Source organism: Gigantopelta aegis, chromosome 6 (assembly GCF_016097555.1).
Source record: "Gigantopelta aegis isolate Gae_Host chromosome 6, Gae_host_genome, whole genome shotgun sequence".
Taxonomy (NCBI): Eukaryota; Metazoa; Mollusca; class Gastropoda; order Neomphalida; family Peltospiridae; genus Gigantopelta; species Gigantopelta aegis.
Window position 1 is genome coordinate 85,940,049 of NC_054704.1, and position 24,393 is coordinate 85,964,441.

General features: G+C 38.5%; 1 protein-coding gene across 2 annotated transcripts; it reads right to left on the minus strand.

Moving 5' to 3' along the window:
• Window positions 1-967: 967 nt before the first annotated feature.
• Window positions 968-24,393, minus strand: LOC121375601 (mitochondrial ornithine transporter 1-like). Of its 2 annotated transcripts, none has more exons than XM_041503141.1 (6): window positions 24,174-24,393; window positions 10,930-11,041; window positions 8,556-8,967; window positions 5,839-6,011; window positions 4,636-4,794; window positions 968-3,380 (listed from the first exon to the last, which is right to left on the minus strand). In XM_041503141.1, exons 2-6 carry the CDS (start codon window positions 11,030-11,032, stop codon window positions 3,250-3,252), a joined length of 978 nt encoding a protein of 325 aa, XP_041359075.1. In that variant the 5' UTR covers window positions 11,033-11,041; window positions 24,174-24,393; the 3' UTR covers window positions 968-3,249. The 2 variants fall into 2 exon arrangements, with proteins under 2 accessions (XP_041359075.1, XP_041359074.1); XM_041503140.1 differs by having other exon boundaries at window positions 24,170-24,393.

Here is a 24,393-nt window from a genome sequence, read left to right on the forward strand (position 1 = left end):
AGAATAGACACATAACACAGCAAGCACACACATGTAACTGGGTGACAATTATCAATATATACTGGAAAGTGTAACGGTAAAACCGGCTTTTATGTATAGATTAACAATTGCTCCGTCAAAATGTCATTTACAAATTGTATACATACACATGTACTTTTGTTTGTGTTTACATTATGTTTATCTACAAAATTGATGGTATGTTAAAGCTTATGAATAATTTTACTGGTACCAGTCTTCTGCGCATTTCTCTAATAGCAAAAACCAGTTAGTGATCCCACTCACTTTATGATTGTGTGATGTCAGTCCTAGAGTATCTTAAGAATCTCATGAATATGTACCAAGTAAGAAATCAACTGGTTTTCGTAATAGAATTACAACTCCAGTCAAGTACAACGTAATAACACATAATCCTAATTGTAGCAGGCACACATTTCAACTTTAATGCAAAACAAGTTAACTTAAATTTGTTTATGTCACTATAAACAAAAGAGGGTTCACACGACACGGATCCCAAAATATGTGAGTTACGATACAATACAAATACCTCTCTCCATAAATAACATTTAGTTGAGTAGTGAAAATACACATTTTATTTTCACTAAATTTCATAAAAGAACGTGTTTTATAAATGATGTATAGCAGTGTTGGCTGTAAATGCTATGGAATAATATTCCTGCAATTGAACGTGGGAATGATTTCATTCCTCAGTCTTGTTTACCAGTTCTTACATTTTATGTCAACTGCCTAATCTGAACTAACCTTTGTTTAAACACCCAGTAGCTGATGTGTAAACATTAACGGTCTAAATCAATGCATCCTATTATGGATAGCTGATGATTAATAAATCAATGTGCTCTAGTGGTGGTGTTAAACAAATTAGTTTTTTTTTACTCATGTAGTATGAATACATTAGGAACTGCAACTCCCTAAAACAACACAGTTAATATATATCAAACAACAATCAACAAAAAATATATCCCATTTATTTCACATCAGAATATTGTAGAAATCCCATTTCTCAAAATCGTAAAACATTTTTCAACAAAGTAAAGCAAACATTGTAAAGGTTATCTTGTATATATCGTGCACCATACATTTGCATCATGTTATTTGGTTTATATATATAAATCTTACTGTAAAATCTTTGTTAAATATATTTATTTTAAAACTGAACCACACCCTTACACAGATCTATTCATAAATGGTATATGAAATTACAAGAATAAAAAAAAACGCTTACACCGGTGTGTGTTAAACTGAACAAGACTTAAATTGATTTATGTATATAAAATTACAGATAGAAAAATAAAGTAGTGCCGCCATATCTTTGAAACATATACCCATCACTACCTCATACCCAAAGTCTGGATTTTACATGTGCGGGATTGTGCATCTATCATGATTATTTTTCTTTTTCCTTAGAGGACCATGTCTAGGATACAATGGTTTGTAGGATCAAGCCCCATTAACGGAGTCACTGGTTTTTTTTCTTATTTCAGTCAATACCTCAATAAGTACATTAATGGCATTGTTACATGCTGTTCTGGTAAAAGTACATGTAGCCTATGCGGTGACATGTTTGTGTTCTAAACTACTGGTAAATGTTGCATTAAGTAGCTGTTGTTTAAAACTGGGGTGTCAAACACATTCCTTTTTTACTGCATACAATGAAGTATGTTGAGTATCAATGATATTTTTCTAAAACAATTAACATTACCTTGCCAGGTAAATAACGTAACAATCAGTTTCTATCACTAAAATAAGCATTTCCTTTGTCTACTTATGGAAACTATTATCTGAAATGATCACATCAGAATTGATGATTATACTTTTAAAAGTTATTGTACAAACAAATAACATTAAACATTTTAAAACTTCATGTGTGTCAACACACATACACCCCAAACATTCTTCATACATGATATTTCAATTTGTGGAAGTCCACATAACTCATTTTGTGCAGTGTTCACACACCACTCGACCTATACAAAAACTCGTGAAACTGGTGCAGTCCACAGCTGACCCAGTCAGTATCCTAGTGGTCTGAGGTCAGCCTATGGGTAAGTCGAGGGGTCACCAGGTCAATATACTCTATATTCTGGAAATTCTGCTAGGCCACATCTCTATTATAACCATGTTAAAGTTTCTTCCTATCGGCCTACTTGGCGCAATAATGGTATATCAATAACCATGGTATACTGTTCTGGTAGAAATAAAATTTTAAAGTTTCTTCCTATTGGCTTCATTGGCATAATGCTTAACTCATGTAGTTAAGGCTGATGGATATTGAATTGTATGTCAAAACCAACTCAACCCATGGCTGGAAATAGCAACCTGCGAAAAACAGTCCATATTTTAGAATAGCAATTCAGCTGCTAAAACTACAAACAAAATTTGCACATCATCTGCTATTTAGCTCGTAATACTGTTGTAATTTAATTCCTAATTTTTCACACACTATCCCGAATCCTTCCTTCAACCCCTACTGTCTTTTATTTTCAACAGGCCATATTTTAGCAAGACATATTTCTTTTAACCTGCGACTTTGAAGAAACAACAGCAGACCATATTTTAATTCCTATTTTGTGCCCTGCATCCTAATAAGAGAGGTGTGAGGCTACTACAAATAACTAACCATAAACTTCTCTCCTGGACAGATGGCCTGCTAACTGAGATGAGCACTCAAAGTAGTATGCTTGAACCATAGTTGAATAAAAGCATAAAAATAAACTGAAATGAAATGTGCACTATGATGTATCACATGGAAAAAAAGAGAGCAGTTTATAAATATACTATATATAAATTCACTTGAATAAATTATGCTAATATCGGACTTCCTAAGAAAATAAAGTCACAGCAAAAAACAACAACAATGTATATAAGAATATATAACCAAGTACACATACTAGCACTAATTTCAATATTCTTAAGAAACCAGTTCTCAAATCGCATACAGTGCCAAATGTTTCAAAGCAAAAAACAATTTTGCAATGTTAAAAATTGCGACTGAGACAGGCTACTCAGACTTCCAAACAGTATGGTAATATCTTAATAGTTCATCAACAACCACAACTTCACATCAGCATTGTAATCATCGAATTCTGTACCTCTACTACGAATTTTGCTCAGCAAATAACAAAAACAGTCGACAGACAATGCTTCTCAGTCTTAATAGTTCATGTGCTGGTCTTGCTTTTCACACAGAGAAAACAGGAAAATATTTAAATTGTGAAAGGTTCCATTTCTTCGTTATTCCTTATCTTTGTCCATCAGTCTGTAGAGCACTTTCGAGGTGTACTCGTATGCTAAAAACAGAGCACCAGTAGCAGGAAATGTTCGTATTACTGTCGGGCCAAGTCCTTTGTACAACGCTCGGACACCTGCAAAAAAAGAAAAAGATTCTTATCAACACCATGCCTAAAGCTGTAGTCTCAACTCTCTATCTCGTAACATTGTTTGTAATGCAGAACACAGTGAACCACTTTTAACCAAACACCTACAGAACCTAGTATAAGTATGTTTTTTGAGGGGTATCCAGTTTTGACGGAATTCCGATTTACTATGGTTCCAGTTTTGAGGGAATTCCGGTTTATTAAGCATCTGGTGTTGAGGGAATTCCAATTTACGGAGGGTTCAGTTTTGAGAAGTTTCATTATTCAAACATGTAACTGCTGTTTTAAAGCCAGTAACGCTAGTTTCCCAGTTTCACATAAAGTACATTTTTCTTCTGATTGACATAAAATATATTTTTCTTCTGTTTGATATAAAATATATTTTGACCTACTAAAACATGAGGTTGGCTAGAAACAAATTTAATTTGGAAAAAAAAAATAAGTTAAAGCTAAACGTTGTATGTCATGTGATAAATTTAATGTAAATATGTTGTACATGTAATGGGTGACAATATTTTACTATCTAATATGTAGGTTCAGTGCTTTTAATAACTTTGCATTTGCTCAAAATCACATTTCATGATGTGTTCATGTTGTTTGTAGAGGATTGACATTTCAACTCAAGTTTATTTGATGTAAACTAATCATTATGAAGTCAAAAGTTGTGGGGTTTTATTTGAGTGCTAGCACTATGTCGTGTTGTGAATAAATACCTTCATTTCGTAAAATGTTCATAAACAGATATCTGAATGTTAATAATAAATACCTTCATTTCATAGGATGTTCATAAACACATATTTGAATGTTAATAATAAATACCTTCATTTCATAGGATGTTCATAAACACGTATCTGAATGTTAATAATAAATACCTTCATTTCATAGGATGTTCATAAACACTTATCTGAATGTTAATAATAAATACCCTCATTTCGTAAGATGTTCATAAACATATATCTGAATGTTAATAATAAATACCTTCATTTCGTAAGATGTTCATAAACACGTATCTGAATGTTAATAATAAATACCTTCATTTCGTAAGATGTTCATAAACACGTATCTGAATGTTAAGTATAAATATCTTCATTTCGTAAGATGTTCATAAACACGTATCTGAATGTTATGAATAAATACCTTCATTTCGTAAGATGTTCACAAACACATATCTGAATGTTAAGTATAAATATCTTCATTTCGTAAGATGTTCATAAACACATATCTGAATGTTAAGTATAAATACCTTCATTTCGTAGGATGTTCATAAACGTGTATCTGAATGTCGGAGCTTTGCCCGACACTGACTGGACCTGGATGCGTGACTTGCACACATCAGCTGGGAAGATGGCCACCCACAGTGCCACACCCCCCACTCCACCACACACAATAGTCCTCCACACACCTGGAGAAAAATTAGAAACCCATTCACATCAAGGTATTGCTACCAACTTAAAAATATGGAATCAGTAAGAAATTAAACCTATACGTTACTTTAAAAATTGATCAGCTAGGAATATAAATGTATATTACTTATATTCAGATCAAGGTATTGCTACCAATTTACGAATATGGAATCAATAAGAAATTAAACCTATAGGTTACCGTACTTCAAAATTTGATCAGCTACATGTAGGAATATAAATATATATTTGTTCTGGTTTTTTTTGGTTTTTTTTGGGTTTTTTTGAGAGGGATAGGATATTCATATGTAATGATGTAGTAGGAATTAGAAACAAATACACACTTAAGTTAGATAAGAAAGCAAGGTGAGTAAAAAAATCATTAACTCTGGATGATTTACTTTTATAAACTTACATACTGTCAAATCTTATAGTTTTATGGGTTTTCTCAAACAAAAACCACACACACATTTTGTTGGGCACCTTAATGAATTGAAAAAGTAGTATAAATTTGTATTTTATGCAGGAAGGAAGGAAATGTTTATTCAACAACACACTCACATTTATTTATGGTTATATGGCGTCGGACATATGGTTAAGGACCACACAGATATTGAGAAAGGAAATCCACTGTCGCCACTTCATGGGCTATTCTTTTCGATTAGCAGCAAGGGATCTTTTATATGCACCATCCCAGACAGGATAACACATACCACAGCCTTTGATATGCCAGTTGTGGTGCACTGGCTGGAACAAGAAATAGCCCAATGGGCCCACCGACAGGGATCGATCCCACACTGACTGCACCAACCGAGCGCTTTACCACTGGGCTATGTCCCGCCCCATATTTTATGAATACAACAATAATATTTTTAATGTGTTCTTAAATTCACTGACTGCACTAGTCCATGAATTACACATAAATTAGACCACAACGAACAAAAGTGATTTCATAGCACTTAAAATAAACATAGGTAGTTATACAGAAGGATGAGCCAAATCCACTGCTAAACTTTTAGAATATTTGAAAATTTCAGTTATCTAACCTATCTCCTCTTTCGTTTTTCCCACTGGAGTAAGCAGATCTCGACATATTTCATATCCTCCAAAGAAGAAGAAATATCCTGGCATCTCCCTCAATAACGTGCTGGTCAGTCCCTTAAATAAACCCGGTACTCCCTCCGCGTGCAGAATCTCTCGCGTCAAACCCCACGGGCCTCTGGTGAAGAAAAAACAAACACAAGATTAGAGTATTAGCTGAAACCGAAGACCAAGCACAAAGTTTAATGTAAGAGTAGAAAACCTATAGAAGCAGCCGCCTGTATTAAATGCCCACCTTATTGAGAGCCAACCTAAAATAACTACGGGGAGCAGTGGAAAATAAAATAATCAGGGCACAGTAATATATAGAGAATAATACATGAGTACGCGTTAGAGACAAGTAGTCGTAGCTACTGAACCAATCTGATTAAAATTAGCTCTACTGGGTCTACCAGTAGATCTAACAGCATTGCGTGGCCTCCATGTCCAGTGATATTTCTATAAATAACAATTTTAATATCGACCAATTACACTACGCCTTTTATAGCGTTATTCGGGAGCATACAAATTCTAAAAATATCAGGCGAAACTATTTATGAAATAGGCAAACTTGTTGATCTATTTTAACATTGAAAAAAAACAGGGAGAAAAGTGCAGTAATAAACTCTGGATTATATACTAGTATAACAGATGTTATGGCTATACCATCACAGTTTTTTGTTTCGTCTTGAAATGAATTTTATATAAAATTTTATATTAGTTTCCGGCATACTTCGTAATTCATCCGAATCATTTTGTATACCCTCGGTATAATCCCGAATGTTTTCAAATTCTTTTCAAATAACTGGCATGATTATGAAAGTAAGGTTTTGATTGGTCGAATAAAAGGTCAACTAGACATGAGCTCCAACGGGCTGCTGTTAGATCCACATGTGATAGTGAAGTAAATTTTAATTAGATTGCTACTGAACAAAAGCAATATATCTAGATATCTAGTTGTAAGATGAATCATCTTCAGTGGGCACAAGTGTATTATTCTATTTCTTAGTACACACCCTGAAAAAGTACTTTTTAAAAATGTAGTTTAATGGACAAACACTGAACAAAAGACATTTGGTTGAAAGTGTGTAGGTTAATAACCTGACACACTAAAATGACATCATGCATATATGGTTATTTGGATCATGACCGTGTCACAGCCAGTCACAAGCCTCAGAAGTGATCTTCAATGGCTCTAAGGTCGACGACTGTCACTTTTCGCACCCTTGTTTTGGCTTCGTTCACAATAAATACAGCATATCTCACCGTAATTTCACTTGAACTCCATATTTCGTAAAAGGTAAAAATTTTCAATGACAAGATTTTCGTTAAACACATCCAGGTGCATTAATAATGTGCAAAAAAAAAAAATTACAATAGCAATTTTGCACTGGAATTTGTCCAGAGTTCTGAAAACGGAAATGTCATGTACTTGATTTATGGTTATTCTAAGGCGATGCAAAGTAAAGTGATTGGAATACTGATGTCATTTAAATTCAAAATTAGCTATATTATTACAATGCTTCGCCACATTAAAATAAAAACTGGTCTACTCACCTTGACCCCTGTCAAAATTCTATAACAAGCAGACGATGCTGTTTACAGGTCGGTATGTTTTTATATTTCATAATTCTGCATCAAATCTTAAGTTTAAGTTTTAAAAGATGAAAGAAATAAAAGGTACTTTTAATCAAATATGTCATATCAAAAAATTACCGTTGAATGTTTTATTTATTGTGTACGAAGCCAATACAAGGGTTCGAAAAATTACTATCATCGACCTTATATGATAAAGCTATACAGTACATAAAATTTCAACTCAGTATCTTTTGGCACTGTGGAAAAAAAGTGTCGGAAAACACTATGTGGGACAAACGAACAGATGGACAGAAGAATGGAGGTGAAACCTACAGTTCCCTCCAGTTGGATCGGTGGTGGACTAATAATAATTAAATAAGCTCACATTACAAATAATATCAAGCATTCTGAAAGTACTGCTAAATCAATACTAACATCCCATACTGAGCCAAACCAATTTTCATACCTCGTATGTTCAAGTCTGTGAAAAATGAGTACAGTTGAATCCTGTTGGCTTGAACCCTGTCTGTGCTCGAGAAAGTGTTCAACCCACCAGGCAGTTCAACCTAACTATTCGGTTTTTATCGTGTAACTTAAGTGTAACTCAGGACTTCGTTTTTGGTTTGAGCGTTGCGGTGTGTTCAACCCTTCCGAGTTCAACCCAACAAGATTCTATTGTATAGATACAAAAGTATATAAAATTTCAGCTCAATATCTAAAGGCATTGTGAAAAGAAAAAAAGGACGGAGACGAAACCTATAGTCCATTCCAGTTGGACTAATAATAATTAACAAACAACCAGCTCACATTAATAATAATAATAATATTTAACAAACAACCAGCTCACATTAATAATAATAATAATAATAATAATACTTAACAACCAGCTCACATTAATAATAATAATAATAATAATAATAATACTTAACAACCAGCTCACATTAATAATAATAATAATTAACAAACAACCAGCTCACATTAATAATAATAATAATAATAATAATACTTAACAAACAACCAGCTCACATTAATAATAATAATAATAATAATAATAATAATAATAATAATACTCAACAACACCATGACACCTGCCTTATTGACATACATTTTAAGTCTCTCAAGACCTCCATCCAGCTGTCCTCCCGTGGCCATTTCTCTCATGGCCTGCAAACGACACTTGATGAGTTCCGTGGGACACAGGGTGAACGAAGAGAAGAATGCTGCCCCGGACCCCGCCAGGGCGTTCTCCAGGGGGTTCAGGCTCGTCACGGTCGACTTTTTCACCAGCTTCGTCACAATCTTTTTACACATGCCGTACGCGCAGAACAACACAGCATTTTCAGATATATTGGCAGCGAGCGACGGCACAGTTCCAGCATAAAGTCCTCTGGCTATGCCGTCCTGTTTAAACGTCTGAACGAAGCAATCTAGAGCATTTCTGTACATGGTAGGAAATGTCTGGATCTTTACTTTAACCGTGTCCAATGGCTGCCCAACATATACTGTAGCTATGCCACCTGATCAAAAATACGAAAAAGAAAAGAAAAACCCATGAATTTTCAGACAAAAGACTTTATTTATTTTTAATTAAACTCACCATTTTAGATTACCTTTAACAAAAATATAGTATACAGTAAGACTGATCTCCCCCCTCCTAACAAGGTTTGCTTTGTTTATTGAACACCACTAAAGAACATTGATTGACTGGCAATTGGATATCAAACATTTGGTAATTCTGACATGTTGTCTTCAGATAGAAAAAGTATTAAATTTTTCCATTAGTAGCATGTCATCTTTTATGAGTTTTCCCACAGATAGCAAAGCACATACCATGGCCTTTGATACTGCAGTTCTGGGTAACTGGTTGAGACGGAAAAGAACCCAATGGGTCACCAAGAAAGTTTAATCCCACAACACAAGTACCTGAGGCAAGTCCTCTACTGACTTGAGCTAAACCACACTAGATACCCCAACCCGTGTCCCAACGAGTGCCATAGCGCCAAAGGCTGTGGTATGTGCTGTTCTGCCTTTAGGAAAGTACACCTACAAGATGCTGCTATTTAGCAGGAGATTTCCTCCCTCAAACTCTGAATCTGGTATTTTAATAGTGATAGGGTTAGACACCAAATAAATAGTGGTAGTTATGAATGTTAACAAATAAATTCCTTTACTTTATCTATATAGATACTGTGAGTTCTACTTTTTTAAAATGTAAGTCACTCTATGATTCTGAAAGGTTAATGGATCAGAAAAATACTATTCTGCTTCAAGACTTTCTCTATAAAGTACATGAATTATAAAGATAATACATGTCATGTCAATAGTTTTATATATTTTGTTGTAGTGCCAATGTTATAAATGTTGATTGACCTGTCTTTGGCAGGTTCAGATAGGTCAAAGTTAGAGAAGCATGTATTGACCTGGAGAGTGTCACCTGACCGTGGTTCATGTCAGTTTGCAGTCATGACCATCAAAACGTTGTTTGTACTCTGTCTTACACAGATATGATTTTTTAATACTTTAATGGTTTTTGTTGTTAAGATTGTATTCACATGAACACAAACTTAGTGTAACATAACATGGTCAAAACATCTATAAAACTTTTTTTTCTTTTAAAAAAAAAATATATTTATTGTCCCAGATATTTATTTGATAATGTCAGGATTGGGGCCCTGAAATCATTATCTTACAATAGTAAAGTTTGTTTTATTTAACGACGCCGCTAGAGCACATTGATTTTTTATCTTATCATCGGCTATTGGACGTCAAACATATGGTCATTCTGACACTGTTTTGAGAGGAAACCCGCTGTCGCCACATAGGCTACTCTTTTTACGACAGGCAGCAAGGGATCTTTTATTTGCGCTTCCCACAGGCAGGATAGCACAAACCATGGCCTTTGTTGAACCAGCTATGGATCACTGGTCGGTGCAAGTGGTTTACACCTACCCACTGAGCCTTGCGGAGCACTCACTCAGGGTTTGGAGTCAGTATCTTGATTAAAAATCCCATGCCTCGACTGGGATCCGAACCCAGTACCTACCAGCCTGTAGACCGATGGCCTGCCACGACGCCACCGAGGCCGGTTATCTTACAATAGATACATAAATATAAAATGCATTCAATAAAATTACTAGTTAACTGAAACAGTCAAATTTGGAGCACAAAATTAATGACAGACTAAATATATAATAAAAGAGAAATTAAACAGATAGACAGAAAGAAAAGAAGAAAAGAAAAATCCATATTTCCAAATATAGAAAACAAACGTTATTGGCTTTTAGGTTACAAAAACAAAAAAACCACAACATAAAAACCCACCAACAGTATGTGTCTTATATTGGAGTTATTTTTAGGCTAAGTTTAATTTTCTAGACATCTTTGCCAAGGTGCCCAGTTTTCATCAATCTCTTTTATAGAACAGTTTTTATAGAGTACATCTATAAAACTTAATAATCGTTGATTTTCTACTAACTGACCTGCCACCCCTCCAGTAAAATCAATGACTGCATCAAGAGCAGTCTGCCGAGATGTTACATTCGTTCCTTGTTCCACCTCGATTAGTTCTAGAGGTGGCTCCATGACGGATATCTGAAACAAAAACAAAATCATTCATTTAATACATGTACTTAAATTCTTAATTCTGGTAATTCCAGCACTCCACTAAAGGCGACACCAAGCGAAACGAGAATAGTCTTATTTTGAAAAGACAAACGTTACAAGTTTATCCGAATGATCGATAGCTAAACAATTGGCTATTCTTGTAGAATTCAAGACACTCATTTTTTTTTTTTTTTTTTTATTATTTTTTTATTTTTTTACTGTTTTTTTATTTTTTGCCTTTAAAGTTAATGTCCCTTGCAGAATAAAGTTATTTGTTCACAATTAAACAACAATGGCAATTATTCCACGTTCACATCTTAAGTCAGTAGTAAAAATTTGTGAAGAACATAAAAAAACATTTTGGTAACAATAATTACTACACCTTGTTTTCAATTCCATAAATAAAATAAATGGAAGTGAACAGACCCATGTGTTCTAAGTGGCCCATAAAGATGTTAGTGGTGTTTTGGTGTTGGGTATAAAAAAGACTTGGTATTTAGTAACGCCCCCCAGGGGACAATATTTCAAAATGTTACGTAACCGGAAGTCCGTTCACATGAGTTTTATTTAGGTAACCGATTGTTCGGTTATGTGAATATAGTTCTCATAACTGATGAATTTAGGCCTACCTAATCCTAAAGCATTTGAACTACGGTTCTGTGCGACAGTGGTGGTTCAAATGTATTTAAAAACAAACTGATTTTGTTTTTATTACTGACATATGGTACTTTTAATTTTAGAATGAAATTGTTCACCACGTAACCAATTGGCGGTTCACGAGTTTTAAAGTTGCGTAACCAACACACGAACAGAACAATGGTTCTCGTGAAATATTGTGCACGGCCCTCCCTTCAGTAATGGGATGGGAGTGACAAGCCCATCCAATATGGCAGTCTTTCCATTATTGGACATATAAACTGCAATATACCACATACACTGATACAGTAGCAATGTCCATAACTACCTAATTAAATGCAATGAATGAATCAATCAATGTTTAACAACACCCTAGCACAAACATACACTGGAGTGTCGTTAAACATTAATTAATTAATTCATTCATTGTATTTAATTAGGTAGTTATTGGCATTGTCATGCTTCCCTCCCCCCACCCAAAATCACATTTCACCCCTCCATCTTATACATTAGCCTATCTTACAAACATAAGAACATAAAAGACATTAAACATTCTAACTACTTCTGTCTAGAGCTGTCATGTCCCGTTTCATCGTATTCATAAATACTTATATTTGTTTTTCACCTCGAAATGACAGGTTAGCATGCTCTAGCCATATCTGATGATCACAATAATGGGGCCATTCACATATTTTATAACGCTTGAGGCAGTAGATTATGTCCAAACGTTATTTATTTAGTGGTCGGTTTGGGATCGACCCAAGTCGGTGAGCTCTGTCACAAAAGATTAGTTTCATGTATTTTATGATGTTAGAGGGGGTTTATATAATAAATGCCCAATATTTTGTCCATATCTGGTAGAGCATGAGCATACTGGGTAAATTGTGAAAACGTTGTCATAATTTTTATATGAGCAGTATATTGAGTTTCTTCAGTGGGAAATTAAGCTGCAGGTAAAAAGCATGCAGGCTGTGGGAAAGGTAAACGTCACCTGTCTGTTCATCAGTGCATTTGCCAAGAAGGTTTCCAGCAGGCAAGTTGACTGGGAAATGGCTCTTAGGAGCTTTTTGGGTTTGAGCGTGAGCCAGAACCACGAGAACCTTTGGGTTTGAGCGTGAGCCAGAACCATGAGAAGTATGTGAGCTACGAGAGCTATGATAGCTATGTGAGCTATAATTGGGTGTGAGGGATGACACAGATGTGACCAGCGGAACTGTAGGAGAACCATCTGCAAGAGATGTCTACAGACTAGCGTGGTGGCGGACTGTTATTAGGATATCTGCAAGAGATGTCAACAGCCAACCATCCAAGATGTGCTAGTGTCTGGTCGTCATCAAGATATTGATAGTATTCGCAATGACAGTGAATTTCAGATGAGTTTATACTGATACAAACTGAACTGGTTTAAAATGATTATTTAACTAAAGCGCGAACATTGACTAGAAGCTAGTTGGCTCAGACTGGTTTACCATGGACACCAGAATACAGTTTTTTGGGGGGGTTAATTTAAGGTTGGTGTAGTGATGTTTGGAGTGAAATCGTCATTGTGTATATTTATATTTTGTATATAAATTTGTTGAAATGTTTTGTTGTTTGACTTGTTTCTTGGACAATATGTCTTACTGATAGTCAATCTCTCGTCCATCTGTGACAATTTGGTGTCAGAAGTGGGATAGACTGTCGGTGAGATAAACGGCCAGGAGACAAGTCGTGTAATATATATATATATATATATACTCTTCAAAAAAAGAAACGCAAAAGGGTACAAATGGGTTATAACTCCGATTTTATGTTTCCTACCGGTTCATGCTTTGTGAATATAAGGTCATTGCATGTCCCAAACACATTCCCACGGTTACATTCGATAAAACGCAGCTACTGTACAATAAAGTTCCAAAATGTGAATATTCGCAAAAACGCAGCCACGTGCAAACCATGTCACCACTGCACGTGCGTTGTCTGCACATGCAACATGAACACCGACAGTATAAAAGTGCAGGGTGTTCGCTTGCCTGGCCTCTGTATCTGGCCGACAGTTGACAATCCAGGACATGCCACGTCTCAGTGAACCGCAGAGAAACAATGCCATCGGCCGACTAGACGCAGGCGAATCCAGAACGGCCGTTGCCAGGGCATTCCATGTGTCCCCAAGCACCATCTCCAGACTGTGGGACCGTTACCAGCAACATGGATCAACACGTGACCTCCCTAGATCCGGTCGACCACGGGTCACTACCCCCGGGCAGGACCGCTACATCCGGGTACGCCACCTTCGGGAACGATTGACTACTGCCACCTCCACAGCCGCAGCAATACCAGGTTTGCGCAGGATATCCGACCAGACCGTACGGAACCGCCTACGTGAGGTAGGAATTCGTGCCAGACGTCCAGTTTGAGGTGTCATCTTAACACCACAACACCGTCGACTCCAACTGCAGTGGTGCCAGATTCATCGACAATGGCCTCAACTGCGATGGAGACAGGTGTGGTTCAGTGACGAGTCCCGATTTCTGCTCCGACGTCATGATGGAAGATGTCGCGTGTATAGGTGTCGTGGTGAACGTTATGCGGCAAACTGCGTGCAGGAAGTGGACAGATTCGGCGGGGGTAGTGTCATGGTGTGGGCAGCCATCTCACACACTGGCAGAACTGACCTGGTCCACGTGCAGGGCAACCTGAATGCACAGGGCTACATTGACCAGATCCTCCGGCCACACATCGTTCCAGTTATGGCCAACGCCAACGCAGTGTTCCAACATGACAACGCCAGGCCTCACACAGCACGTCTCACAACGGCTTTCCTACAGAACAACAACATTAATATCCTTCCTTGGCCATCGATATCACCGGATTTGAACCCAATTGAGCATCTATGGGACGAGTTGGACCGACGCCTCCGACAGCGACAACCACAGCCCCAGACCCTGCCCGAGCTGGCAGCAGCCTTGCAGGCCGAGTGGGCCACCATCCCCCGGGACGTCATCCGTACTCTGGTTGCTTCAATGGGCAGGCGGTGCCAGGCAGTTGTCAACACACGCGGAGGCCACACCCGGTATTGACTCCAGATGACCTTGACCTTGGTGGTGTGTCCTATCACTTACTCACAATGGACTAGAGTGAATTGTGAACAATCCTGCAACATTTGGTAATTATCGGACTCACCATTCAATAATTAAATCAATTCTCCAAATGTTACGACAATGTGGTTTTGCGTTTCTTCTTTTGAAGAGTATATATATATATATGTATATGTAGTTAGGATTTTATGTAACCAGTATTTGATGGGATACATTTCTTTGTAATCAGACTGTCTGGTCATAAGGTTTTCCACCTACCTCCATTGTATTTGTCAATAAGTTGAGGTAAGTTAACAATTTCTAACTGGATAGGATTGGTTGTAGTTGGATAGAAGTTAGTACTTAATTCAGGTAGGTAAACCTTTAGCCCAGTGTGTGCATTCTCTAGCCTCGTCCCAACTTTTAAAGTTAGTTTTTCCATCTGATTTGGGTATAGAGGAGTTAGGTTGATATGATAGACATGGAGTCCTTACAACATTTGAAGCAATTAGGTACTGATTTGGGTTATGAGGGTGAAGAGTTAAGAGAGTTCGTTAGATACCAACAAGAAAACGAGAGGGAAGAGCGTAGAATGAAAAGGGAGGAAGAAAGAGAGAAGGAGAGGGAGAAGTTAGAATTTGAATATAAAATGAAAGAAATGGAAATGACAAAAGAAACTAAGGAACATGAGATTGAGAGTTTAATAGAAAAAGAAAGGTTAATTGTGAGACGTGAAGAAGCAGAGTACAAACATAAGATGGAATTATTGGAGACTCAAGCTAGACTTGGTGTAGGTATTTATGAATCTGAACATGAACGTCATAATCATTTTGAATCAAAGGGTCCAAAACTACCCTATTTTGAAGAAGGTAAGGATGACATGGATGCTTACTTGCAAAGGTTTGAACGCTATGCTAACGCTCAACAGTGGAGTAGAGATAAATGGGCTATGCATTTAAGTGCCTTATTAAAAGGGAAAGCATTAGAGGTGTACTCAAGATTACCCCCGGATCAAGCTTTTCAGTATGACGTATTAAAGACTGCTTTGTTGAGGAGATTTGATTTAACTTCAGAGGGATTCAAAAAACGGTTCCGTTCTAGTAGACCTCAGCTTGGAGAAACATTTAGTCAGTTTTCAGTTAGATTGGAAAACTATGTTAGTAGATGGCTTGAGTTGTCAAATACTGTCAAAACATTCGAAGGGCTGTTAGACCTTATTTTAAGGGAACAACTGATTCAGGTGTGTGGTCATGATCTTACATTATTCTTAAGGGAACGTGTTCCGAAATCAGTTGAGGAGATGGCAGATTTAGCTGATCAGTTTAGAGAAGCTAGAGGAGGAGATATTATTCCGGTGCTAAGTCGTACAAACATGGTGAGATCAATATCCAAAGATCATTCAACAGATGTTCAGTGCAGAGCTAATTTATCATCAGGGCGACCCAATTTGAAGGGAAATGGAAATAGAGGGGGAAAACATGGTAATCAACCAATGAGAACTAGTGTTCGCTGCTTTTTGTGTAATAAACCAGGTCACTATGCTCAAGATTGTTTCAGCAAAAATTCCCCAAAGTCTGCATTTGTTGAGGCTGCAGGTAATGAGTATCAGAGAGGTGCAGGGCAAGTGCCATTTGCAGATCCAAGGTATCAACAAATGGGTTTTAGAGGAAGAGGATATAGCCACGGAAAAGGAAGGGGTCAAGGTCAAAATGTCCTTGCATGTGATAGACGTATTGATGGTACAAGATACAGTGAACCGACATTGAGCTCAGCTTGTAATCAACAGGATACAAATCCACACAGAATGCCAGTACTTGGAGGTAAGATTGGTACTCAGCATGTGTCCGTTTTGAGGGACACTGGTTGCAGTGGAGTTGTCATTAGGAGGAGTTTAGTACCTGATGACCAGTTTAGCGGTAAGATTCAAATTTGTCTTTTAGCGGATGGTACAGAAGTAGAAGCTCATATAGCAGAGTTGTCTATTGACACACCTTTTTTCACTGGTAAAGTACAGGCTTGGTGTATGAACAATCCAGTATTTGATGTAATACTAGGTAACATTTCAGGAGTAAGACCACCAGATGATCCTGATCCTAACTGGGAAGCTCGTATACAGGCTGTTCAAACGAGGGCACAAATGGTGAAAGAAGCTAAGCCGTATCAGAAATTAAGAGTTCCAGAAGCTTTACAGATTGAAGCAACTCCTGCAGAAATACAGCAAGCCCAACAAGAGGATCAAAGTTTAAGGAAATGCAGAGAATTTGTACAGGCAGGAGCAGAAAAAATAACCAAAGGTGGAGGTAAAGTGTCTTTTACAACACGGAAGGGAATGATGTATAGGGTATTTCAAGCACCAAAGAGAACTGGAGGACAAAGGTCTACCCAATTAGTCGTTCCTAAGCAGCTAAGGAATACAGTTCTGGGGATAGCATATGAATCACTGATGGCAGGTCATTTTTCTACACAGAAAACAAAGGAGCGTGTATTGGCAGAATTTTGGTGGCCAGGTATTCAGTCAGAGATAGCTCGGTTTTGTCATTCATGTGATATTTGCCAGAGGACAGTTCCAAAAGGTAAGATAATAAGAGCACCTTTAGGAGATATGCCACTCATAGAAATACCTTTTCAACGAATTGCAGTGGACCTGGTCGGTCCATTAGAACCTGTCACTGACAGGAAAAACAGGTATATTCTCACAGTTGTCGATTATGCTACGAGGTACCCAGAGGCAGTTGCATTACCTGGCATCGATACCGAGAGAGTTGCTGAGGCACTGGTGGACATCTTTAGTAGAGTTGGTGTACCTAGAGAAATGCTTACTGACATGGGTTCTCAGTTTACATCTGAACTAATGGCAGAGGTGAGTAGACTTTTATCGATTCGCCAGCTTACCACCACTCCCTACCATCCAATGTGCAATGGACTGGTGGAGAAGTTCATTGGAACACTGAAGTCGATGCTCAAGAAAATTTGCTCAGAACATCCAAAGAACTGGGATAAGTATATAAATGCACTGCTGTTTGCATATCGAGAGGTTCCTCAGGAAAGTTTGGGTTTTTCTCCTTTTGAACTACTTTATGGTCGCAGTGTACGAGGTCCTATGGCAATTTTGAAAGAACTTTGGACAAAAGAGGTTCCAGACCCTGATGTTAAAATACCTACAGGTATGTGTTTGAGTTGTATGAGAGACTTAACAAAACTTGTCAACTAGCTCATATCAACTTGAGAAAAGCATCACAGAGATATCGTAAGTACTACAACAGAAGGACTAGAGACAGACAGCTAAAGGTTGGTGACAAAGCTTTGGTACTCCTTCCTACCAGTAACAATAAATTACTGATGCAATGGAAAGGTCCATTTGTAATTACTGAAAAGGTAGGTACTTTGGATTACGGAGTAGATATTAATGGAAAGAGCAAACTGTTTCATATCAATCTTTTGAAGTCTTACTTTGAAATGTTGTTCAAGGTGCAGATGCTGGTGTGCTTTCCATTGTCAATGTAGCAGTCATTGATTTGGATATGGAGGATACTGAATCAGAGATGATGTCGAATAATATTCCATCATATCCTGACCCGATGCAAACAGAAAATGTTAATGATGTTAAGGTAAGTGCGGAACTGTTAGATGATCAACGTCAGGAGATTAACCAGGTTTGAAAGCACTTCTCTGACACGTTGACAGATGTTCCAGGTTACACAGATCTAATACATCATGATATCAAGCTTACTTCAAACGAATTAAGCAATATCCTATGCCATTTAGTATGAAGGATGCAGTAAAAGAGGAAATAGCAAAAATGCTACAGATGGGTATAATTGAGAGGTCAGAATCACCCTATTGTTCACCTAAAGTCATGGTAAAGAAAAAGGATGGCACAAACAGATTTTGTGTTGATTTTCGCCATCTGAACAAAATAACCTTGTTTGATGCAGAGCCAATGCCAAATGCTGAGGAAATGTTTTCGAAGTTGTCAGGGTACAGGTTTTTTTTTAAACTTGATTTATGTAAAGGTTATTGGCAGCTTCCAATCAAAGAGGATTGTTGGGATAAAACAGCATTTTCTACAGCACAAGGTTTGTTTCAGTTTAGAGTATTACCATTTGGCTTGGTGACAGCGCCAGCAGTATTCAGTAGATTGATGAGGAAATTGTTAGATGGAATTGAGAATGTGGATAACTTCATTGATGACATCTTGATTTTCACTATGACATGGAAAGAGCATTTATCAGTTCTGGAGAAAGTGTTTAAGCGACTCCAGGAAGCAAATCTCACAGCAAAACCATCTAAGTGTTACATAGGATTTCACAACTTGGAATGTTTGGGTCATTTGATTGGTCAAGATAGATTACGGCCACTTCCAGACAAGGTCAGAGCTATTAAAGAGGCAGCGCGACCCAAAACAAAGAAACAGGTGAAATAATTTTTAGGTATGGTTGGATTCTACAGGAAGTTCATTCCGAATTTCTCTATGATTGCTGTTCCACTTACTGACCTAACGAGGAAAGGAAATCCAAACCATGTGGGTTGGACAGAAGCCCATGAACATGCATTTCAGTCACTGAAGAAAGCAATGATTTGCAGTCCTATTCTAAAACTTCCTGATCTTGAGAGACCATTTATTCTGAGGACTGATGCTTCGGATCGAGGAGTTGGTGCTATATTGTTGCAGGAGGAGAATGGGGGAAAAACTTCCAGTGGCTTATGCAAGTAGGAAATTGTTACCCCGTGAACAGTCTTATGCTACTATTGAGAAGGAATGTTTAGCTTTGGTGTGGGGTGTCCAAAAGATGCAGAGGTATCTTTATGGCAAGTCATTTGTCGTGGAAACTGATCATCATCCCCTAACATACTTAAACAAGGCTAAAATGGCTAATGCTAGGTTGATGAGATGGGCATTACTGCTGCAACCATACAGAATTCGCATAGAAGCAATCAAAGGGAAGGAGAATGTTGGAGCAGATTATCTAAGTAGATTAGAATCAGATTAGAATGCCAGTTGTGTTGATTTCAAAGAACTATACAATATATAGACATATTGAAGATGTAGTGTTTTAGATGTTATATATGATCTTAATGTGGTATGGTATTTGATAGTGAATGTATGTAGAGTTTGAGGGAAGTAGTGTATTATGTTGAATTTTAAGGTTTCTTAATCTTTGCTGTAAACCAAAAAATATATATATATACTCTTCAAAAAAAGAAACGCAAAAGGGTACAAATGGGTTATAACTCCGATTTTATGTTTCCTACCGGTTCATGCTTTGTGAATATAAGGTCATTGCATGTCCCAAACACATTCCCACGGTTACATTCGATAAAACGCAGCTACTGTACAATAAAGTTCCAAAATGTGAATATTCGCAAAAACGCAGCCACGTGCAAACCATGTCACCACTGCACGTGCGTTGTCTGCACGTGCAACATGAACACCGACAGTATAAAAGTGCAGGGTGTTCGCTTGCCTGGCCTCTGTATCTGGCCGACAGTTGACAATCCAGGACATGCCACGTCTCAGTGAACCGCAGAGAAACAATGCCATCGGCCGACTAGACGCAGGCGAATCCAGAACGGCCGTTGCCAGGGCATTGCATGTGTCCCCAAGCACCATCTCCAGACTGTGGGACCGTTACCAGCAACATGGATCAACACGTGACCTCCCTAGATCCGGTCGACCACGGGTCACTACCCCCGGGCAGGACCGCTACATCCGGGTACGCCACCTTCGGGAACGATTGACTACTGCCACCTCCACAGCCGCAGCAATACCAGGTTTGCGCAGGATATCCGACCAGACCGTACGGAACCGCCTACGTGAGGTAGGAATTCGTGCCAGACGTTCAGTTCGAGGTGTCATCTTAACACCACAACACCGTCGACTCCGACTGCAGTGGTGCCAGATTCATCGACAATGGCCTCAACTGCGATGGAGACAGGTGTGGTTCAGTGACGAGTCCCGATTTCTGCTCCGACGTCATGATGGAAGATGTCGCGTGTATAGGCGTCGTGGTGAACGTTATGCGGCAAACTGCGTGCAGGAAGTGGACAGATTCGGCGGGGGTAGTGTCATGGTGTGGGCAGCCATCTCACACACTGGCAGAACTGACCTGGTCCACGTGCAGGGCAACCTGAATGCACAGGGCTACATTGACCAGATCCTCCGGCCACACATCGTTCCAGTTATGGCCAACGCCAACGCAGTGTTCCAACATGACAACGCCAGGCCTCACACAGCACGTCTCACAACGGCTTTCCTACAGAACAACAACGTTAATGTCCTTCCTTGGCCATCGATATCACCGGATTTGAACCCAATTGAGCATCTATGGGACGAGTTGGACCGACGCCTCCGACAGCGACAACCACAGCCCCAGACCCTGCCCGAGCTGGCAGCAGCCTTGCAGGCCGTGTGGGCCACCATCCCCCGGGACGTCATCCGTACTCTGGTTGCTTCAATGGGCAGGCGGTGCCAGGCAGTTGTCAACACACGCGGAGGCCACACCCAGTATTGACTCCAGATGACCTTGACCTTGGTGGTGTGTCCTATCACTTACTCACAATGGACTAGAGTGAATTGTGAACAATCCTGCAACATTTGGTAATTATCGGACTCACCATTCAATAATTAAATCAATTCTCCAAATGTTACGACAATGTGGTTTTGCGTTTCTTCTTTTGAAGAGTATATATTATTTTTTCCCTAAGGGGAAGGGTATTGTCACAGAAAAGATTAGTTTCATGTATTTTATGATGTTAGAGGGGGTTTATATAATAAATGCCCAATATTTTGTCCATATCTGGTAGAGCATGAGCATACTGGGTAAATTGTGAAAACGTTGTCATAATTTTTTATGAGCAGTATATTGAGTTTCTTCAGTGGGAAATTAAGCTGCAGGTAAAAAGCATGCAGGCTGTGGGAAAGGTAAATGTCACCTGTCTGTTCATCAGTGCATTTGCCAAGAAGGTTTCCAGCAGGCAAGTTGACTGGGAAATGGCTCTTAGAAGCTTTTTGGGTTTGAGCGTGAGCCAGAACCACGAGAACCTTTGGGTTCGAGCGTGAGCCAGAACCATGAGAAGTATGTGAGCTACGAGAGCTATGATAGCTATGTGAGCTATAATTGGGTGTGAGGGATGACACGGATGTGACCAGCGGAAATGTAGGAGAACCATCTGCAAGAGATGTCTACAGACTAGCGTGGTGGCGGACTGTTATTAGGATATCTGCAAGAGATGTCAACAGCCAACCATCCAAGATGTGCTAGTGTCTGGTCGTCATCAAGATATTGATAGTATTCGCAATGACAGTGAATTTCAGATGAGTTTATACTGATACAAACTAAACTGGTTTAAAATGATTATTTAACTAAGGTTCGAACATTGACTAGAAGCTAGTTGGCTCAGACTGGTTTACCATGAACACCAGAATACAGTTTTTTGGGGGGTTTAATTTAAGGTTGGTGTAGTGATGTTTGGAGTGAAATCGTCACTGTGTATATTTATATTTTGTATATAAATTTGTTGAAATGTTTTGTTGTTTGACTGGTTTCTTGGACAATATGTCTTACTGATAGTCAATCTCTCGTCCATCTGTGACAAGCTCATTAAGCTATTTCTTGTTCCAGCCAGAGCACCACGACTGGTATATCAATGGCTGTGGTATGTGTTATCCTGTCTGTGGGATGGTGCATATAAAAGATCCTTTGCTACTAATGAAAAAATGTAGTGGGTTTCCTCTTTAAGACTATATGTCAAAATTACTTAATGTTTGACATCCAATAATTTGTTATTAATTTTTTTTTTTTTTTACAAACTATTCGCAGGTATGAATGTAATGCCTATCAGTATTGACATCAAGTGTGAGCGATGTGTGTTGATAAAACGCGGACCAGACCAGAACACTTGACAAATTGAATTTTTCCTTTAAAAGAATTAATAAATTAAGTGTTCGGCAACTGTGCCTAATTATATTTTCTCATGTAGTTGCCTTAAAAATGGAAAATGACGAACCGCACGTGTTGCCTCAGATTACAGTTATCTTCCCATTTGGTTGTCCAAAATCCGGAAATTTGACCACGCAAGTAGTCTGCTGTTTGACTGTGATTATTTCATGGCAGACAGCTATGAAGTGGCAACTATTTGACTGAAGTGACAGGGGAGAGCATGTAGTTTGCAAACATGTGTAACTTGTTGACATTGAAGACTTGTTTGTGGTAATTCCGGCCCATGCAAAAGTAGTGCTTTTTGTGTAAAATGGGTGTACTCCGGCCTGGTTTAGAGGGTGTGTCTGTTTAAACCAATATGCTGGGAGAAAGAGCTGGACAACAGGGGTTGTCCTTTTCAGGGTATGTGTCACCCAGGCAGGCAAAGGTACATACAAAAATCCATGGGCCTGCTGATATTAATAAAAATATTTAAAAAAATATTTCCAAGGTGTTTTAACACAGCCTCTGTATACTCTCATTTTAAAGGTGACATCCCGATACTTACTAAGCATTGCTTTAATATGTATATCATTGGAATGCATTAGTGTGGGCCAGTTTTTAGGGGAAAAAATTGACTGATAGGCCTCAGATTACAGTTATCTTCCCATTTGGTTGTCCAAAATCCGAACATTTTACCACGCAAGTAGTCTGCTGTTTGACTGTGATTATTTCATGGCAGACAGCTATGAAGTGGCAACTATTTGACAGAAGTGACAGGGGGGAGCATGTAGTTTGTAAACATGTGTAACTTGACATTGAAGACTTGTTTGTGGTAATTCCGGCCCATACAAAAGTAGTGCTTTTTGTGTCAAATGGGTGTACTCTGGCCTGGATTAGAGGGTGTGTTTGTTTAAGCCAATATGCTGGGAGAAAGAGCTGGACAACAGGGGTTGTCCTTTTCAGGGTGTGTCCCCCAGGCAGGCAAAGGTACATACAAAAATCCACAGGCCTGCTGATATTAATAAAAATGTTATAGACACTAAGGCTATATAGAAACATGTAGCGAAATTAATTGTGGTCTGAGGCCATGTGCAGTACGATACTTTTTGCAAACGCATGCGCCTGAACGCAGTTAGAAACGTTGTACCCTTTCCTGTTTACCGGAAGGTGTTTCACTTTTATTTATTAGAATGGATTTGTTTTACGTCCACATTGTTGATTTTTTACGTTACTTGGTTGCAATTTATTTTGTTTCACATATTGTAGCTGAAAAATGTAGAATAGTATTTCCGTAAATATCGTATTCGTGTTTTTGTCATTAGGTGAACGCAGGGAAAAATATCCGCCCGGTCCCCCCTTCCCCTAACCCTAACCTTAACTCCAACCCTAACCCCAACCCTAGCCCTAACCCCAGCCATAATCCCAACCCTAACCCTAACCCTCAACCCTAACTAAAAATAATAATGGAGGGGACCGGGCGGATATTATACCAAAATGCTTACCTACCGCGCTACCCTCTGGAATCCGCAACTGTTATTTATGTGTCAAACTAGAAAACAAACTTAAAATTGGTGACGAAATCTGTCCGATATTTCCCCCAAAATACCTCGTGTCTTGACGTATAACCTTCACCAAAAACGGAAGTACACACCTCCAGATATCGCGAAGCCTGGTTGGCTGAACGTAACACATTAAAGGGACAGTTCGGACTTTTCTGCCGATTTCA

Coding starts and splice junctions, on each gene's coding strand:
- LOC121375601 (XM_041503141.1), bottom strand. CDS start 11,032: ATGGAGCCACCTCTAGAACTAATCGAGGTGGAACAAGGAACGAATGTA. Junction 6,012..8,555: donor GGTCTTGAGAGACTTAAAAT/GTATGTCAATAA, acceptor TTTCTTCACCAG/AGGCCCGTGGGGTTTGACGC. Junction 4,795..5,838: donor AAAAACGAAAGAGGAGATAG/GTTAGATAACTG, acceptor ATTTTTCTCCAG/GTGTGTGGAGGACTATTGTG.